The sequence below is a fragment of the Somniosus microcephalus genome, unplaced genomic scaffold (assembly GCF_052327205.1).
Source record: "Somniosus microcephalus isolate GS21.2 unplaced genomic scaffold, FLI_Smic_1.0 unresolved_chr8, whole genome shotgun sequence".
In the NCBI taxonomy this organism is placed as follows: domain Eukaryota; kingdom Metazoa; phylum Chordata; class Chondrichthyes; order Squaliformes; family Somniosidae; genus Somniosus; species Somniosus microcephalus.
In genome coordinates, this window is record NW_028225186.1 from 113,629 (window position 1) to 118,261 (window position 4,633).

Consider the following 4,633-nt stretch of genomic DNA (forward strand, 5'->3'; position numbering starts at 1 on the left):
AGCTGGAATATTGTGTGCAGTTCTGGTCGCCACACTACAGGAAGGATGTGATCGCGTTAGAGAGGGTGCAGAGGAGGTTCACCAGGATGTTACCAGGGCTGGAGCGCTTCAGCTATGAAGAGAGACTGGGCAGATTGGGTTTGTTTTCCTTGGAGCAGAGGAGGCTGAGGGGGGACATGATTGAGGTGTACAAAATGATGAGGGGCATAGATAGGATGGATGCTGAGGAGCTTTTTCCCTTAGTAGAGGGGTCAATAACTAGGGGGCATAGATTCAAGGAAAAGGGCGGGAGGTTTAGAGGGGATTTGAGAAAGAACTTTTTCACCCAGAGGGTGGTTGGAGTCTGGAACTCACTGCCTGAAAGGGTTGTGGAGGCAGAAACCCTCACAACATTTAAGAAGCATTTGGATGAGCACTTGAAATGCCATAGCATACAAGGCTACGGAACAAATGCTGGAATATGGGATTAGATTAGACAGGGCTTGATGGCCGGCGCGGACACGATGGGCCGAGGGCCTCTATCCGTGCTGTATTACTCTATGACTCTATGATACTGGAAATCTCAAAGAAAAACAGAAAACGCTGGAGACACTCAGCAGGTCAGGCAGCATCGGTCGAGAAAACACGAGACACTTGACCTTTCTGGTATAAAACCATTCCTCAAAACAGACCCGGGGTTTGCAGGAGATGAGGAAACAGTGCAAACTAACCACAGGACTTTACAGCTCTTAAATTTCATGGGGATAAAAGTCCACATCGCATTTTACAGTGACGGAGCAACAGATTCTGTCTGAAGCTCCCCACTGATCCACTTTCCATTTCCCCAACTCGTTGTGGGCTGCTTTGCAGATCCACTGCAGACTGACTGGTGTAGGTCAGTCTCTTTCAATCTATTGTGGTCAACATTGTGAACCTTGGTATCACGGACTCATTCTGGAGCCACCGAGATGCCCATCAATTCTCCGAGAGACGGGTTAACTTAGAGCCGGCTGTGCTCGACACCATCTGTAGGGTGGAATTTCATCGAGCTCTTTGAGATATGTTGTGAAACTCTGATTCTGAGAACAGAGACGCTTTCAAATTCAGTTTGAGGAAAGTCAAAGAAACCAACAGCAATGACATCACAGAATAATCATCCAAACCTCTGTATTCCAAAGCTCTGATTGGCTCTGGGTATCACACACCGCCCCCTCTCCTTTGTTAATTGGTGCCTGGATTGATGGAAGATCCTGACTGGCTCACAGGGATTGTCAATCATCATTGATCATGCCAGACCCTGTTGAAATGCAGCAGCTTGTGAGGGTAGATGTTAGGTTGTTACTACAGTGGAGTTTGAGCTCAGTGCTTTGCAACAGGAAGAGTTAAGATGGCCTCCCAAGTGCGTCAGAACTATCACAAGGACTGTGAGGATGCTGTCAACAAGCAGATCAACATGGAGCTCTATTCCTCCTATGTTTATCTCTCCATGGTGAGTTTTGTATTTTTGGGGTCCTATTTCAAAATTAAGGCTGTTATTTTATTCTAAGCAGGTAGAATTTCTCTAGGTCAATGAATGGGCTTTAGAGGGTCTCTCTATAGCACTCCCCAGTCTTAATCCAGTGAATGCTCTTAAGACAGTGATCTTGCAGAAGGACTCTTTCCTGCTCTGTAATAGCTCTGTCCTATTCTGATGTGTTTATATTTGAAACTAACTCCAGGGTTTCATCAAGTTTGTAATGGAGGGTTCATCTTGAAGATTCACTAAAACTAGTCAACTTCCAACTTGGATGGCAACAATTAGATTGAATTGGGTGACTAGTTAGTGAAACATTGGCTGGTTCTGGCCAGTTTTTATCCCCCTCTAATTGAGTGAATCCTGTTAGTCTTTCTCACCTGAGGATGGTGTTAAACTATTTAATTTTAAAGATTTGGCTCTTTTCCTTCTCTGCTTTTAGACTTTCATCTGGGAACAAAAGAAGATACCACAGATATTTTGACCAAGTGTAGTTGAGAGCTTTATTCCAAAAAGCATTAAAGCTCGCTAATATTTTCTAGTAACATAACCTCCTATTCTGTTGAGCTACTTCAATGAGGAGCTTCCAACATATTCAAAAAGGATTTGGAAAGTATTGGTGTTGCTACCATTTGAGTTGGCCATGGATCAGATCTAGATTTCAATTGTCTCTTTTCCATTTTTCTCTCTACCTGCAGTCGTATTACTTTGACCGGGATGATGTTGCCCTGCGTCACTTTGCCGAGTTCTTCAAGGAGCAGTCACATGAGGAACGTGAGCATGCTGAGAAACTGCTGAAATTCCAGAATCTGCGTGGGGGGCGTGTTGTCCTGGAGGATGTCAAGGTTAGATTCAGCAAACTTTGAAGAATTGCCATGGTTTTGTGAAAAGTAGGCTAGTTACCTCATACTAGATTATCTGAGTCATGGAAGTTGTTCCAAGAGGAGGCTCAATGATTGTTGTATGCATGGATTTTCAGAAGGCAGGAGATTGCTGGCAGAAATTGGAAGTGCATTAGAAGCAACCTTGTGACCCCAATAAAACTGGGTGGAGTAGGAGGCAGTTGGTATAAAATAGACCACTGGATGGTGACTAGTGCATATGATCTAAATGTGCAAATAGTGATCTGCTGAGCTAGGGTCTATAGTGAGCTCCAGGGCAAAATTGGAGACTGGCTAGGGGGTTGACTGGAAGGAAGTGGTTGATGTTCACATCAGATGTAAGAGTGTAGGGATTTGGGGTGTGTCCCAGTACAGATGTCATTTAGAAGCTAGCTTGCAGAGACAAAAGGCTGATTGAAAGGTAGGCTTCATGTTCTGGCATAGAATAGAAAGCAAGGAAGTGTTACTGCAATTACTGCTAGATAGACCTCATTTGGAATATTGTGCTCCATTTTAGGTGATCTCACTTTAGAGCCTATAGTGCTGTGATTTCAAGTCAAATAACTCATTCCAAAGAGAATTCTTGATGAACTGTCTGGTTAAAATCCTGGCTTAGAATATCAAGAATGACATTGAGTTGTGATCTGACTAACTCCTGAAATGTTCAAGTCTGTTAACTAATTTCTTCCAATGTTACTCTATACCCCACCCCTACAAACTCTCAGAAACCAGAGCAGGATGAGTGGAGCAATGGCCTAGTGGTGATGCAGAGAGCTCTGCAGCTGGAGAAGGATGTCAACCAGAGTCTGTTGGATCTACACCAACTCTCCACTGGGAACACTGACCCTCATGTAAGTTCCTAATGTCTCATTTAAAGAAAGATTTGCATATCTACAGTGCCTTCCTTGTCATCGGTGTCCAAAAACACTACAGCCAATTCAGTACTTCTTGAAGTGTCATTATTGTAATGTTTGCAACATGGCAGTCAATCTGCACACCAAGATCCTGCTGCAGAAATGAGAGAAATCACCAGATAGTCTGTTTTATTAAGTTGGTTAGTGATCAATATTGGCCAGGACACTGACATTCCAGTTTTTTTTCTTTGAAATAGTACCATGTGGGCAGACAAGACCTTGTGTACTGTTTTATCCAAAAGACAATACCTCTGACATTGCAGCTCTCCCTCAGTACTGCAGTGAAGTGTTGGTTTTCACTCCATTCTCTGAAATGGGACAACCCAGGGCCTTCTGACTGGCAGTGGTACCAGTAAGCCATGGCTGACACTTGCCATGTTTTGGGTGAGTTGAAGGCTATCTGGGGAGCTTAATCTGATCACTGATCTTTAGCAATATCTCCATGCCCAATAGGTTTCTGATGATCTTTCACAAAAGACTTCAACATCAGGATCTCACTGAGATGAGGCCAGTGCATAAAGCAGATTGAAATTGGGACACCAAAGGATAAGTTGTAACTGAAGGGGGTTCTGCTTTCCAATTTTAAATTGGTAAATGCATTACTCCTGGAGTAAATCTAATCTGACGTCCAATCCACCTATTTCTCTGCAGCACTTGTACCAGTTACCCCATCCAGTAGAAGATAAAGGACCATCTCCATGGGCGGTGAAGCTCAGAAGGCCTTTGATGATGTCTCCTCTGAGCTAATTGTGCTTTGTTTTTCACTTTCAGTTGTGTGACTTCCTGGAGACCCACTACTTGGATGAGCAAGTGAAGATGATCAAGAAGCTTGGAGATCACATCACCAACTTGAAGAGACTGGGAGCCCCTGAGAATGGCATGGGAGAGTACCTGTTTGAAAAGCACAGCCTGAGTTGAATGGGATTCTTGAACCATTAGTTCTATACAGGTTGCAAATGAAGTGTGACCAACTTCTGGTGGTGAATACTTTGGTTGTCATTATTTCCCAGTTTTCTCATCTAACTGTCACAGTACATGGAAATAAAGGTTATTCATCATTGAACTGGTTTGTCTTTGTTTAATTCAATAGCTGATCTGGTTAAGATCCCACTGCACAATACACAGCTGTGTAATATGATCCAAGTTAAAAATACAGAAGTCACTCCCAGGATGGCTGTGCCCACATCTTCAAATCATCACTGGAGAGGATTCTAATGGTTTTCTGAGCTCTTGGTAACAGTTCCTGCTGAAAAGGGTTTTTTATAACATCTGCCAGCAAACAGTCATTAAGCTGTGGTGGTTTAAAACAAAGAAATGGGCAAGGGTGAAGGGGGTTGAATTAGTGC

General features: G+C 43.4%; 1 protein-coding gene across 1 annotated transcript; it reads left to right on the plus strand.

Moving 5' to 3' along the window:
* Window positions 1–1,314: 1,314 nt before the first annotated feature.
* On the plus strand, window positions 1,315–4,350 carry LOC147085194 (ferritin heavy chain, oocyte isoform-like). The gene is made up of 4 exons (XM_085979089.1): window positions 1,315–1,468; window positions 2,191–2,337; window positions 3,099–3,224; window positions 4,059–4,350. Exons 1-4 carry the CDS (start codon window positions 1,367–1,369, stop codon window positions 4,203–4,205), a joined length of 522 nt encoding a protein of 173 aa, XP_085835215.1. The 5' UTR covers window positions 1,315–1,366; the 3' UTR covers window positions 4,206–4,350.
* The last annotated feature ends 283 nt before the right edge of the window (window positions 4,351–4,633 follow it).

What these genes read in the sequence shown, in the direction of transcription:
- LOC147085194 (XM_085979089.1), top strand. Translation starts at nt 1,367, where the DNA reads ATGGCCTCCCAAGTGCGTCAGAACTATCACAAGGACTGTGAGGATGCT. An exon ending in CCTATGTTTATCTCTCCATG is followed by an intron (nt 1,469 to 2,190) that starts GTGAGTTTTGTA and finishes CTCTACCTGCAG; the next exon opens with TCGTATTACTTTGACCGGGA. An exon ending in TTGTCCTGGAGGATGTCAAG is followed by an intron (nt 2,338 to 3,098) that starts GTTAGATTCAGC and finishes ACAAACTCTCAG; the next exon opens with AAACCAGAGCAGGATGAGTG.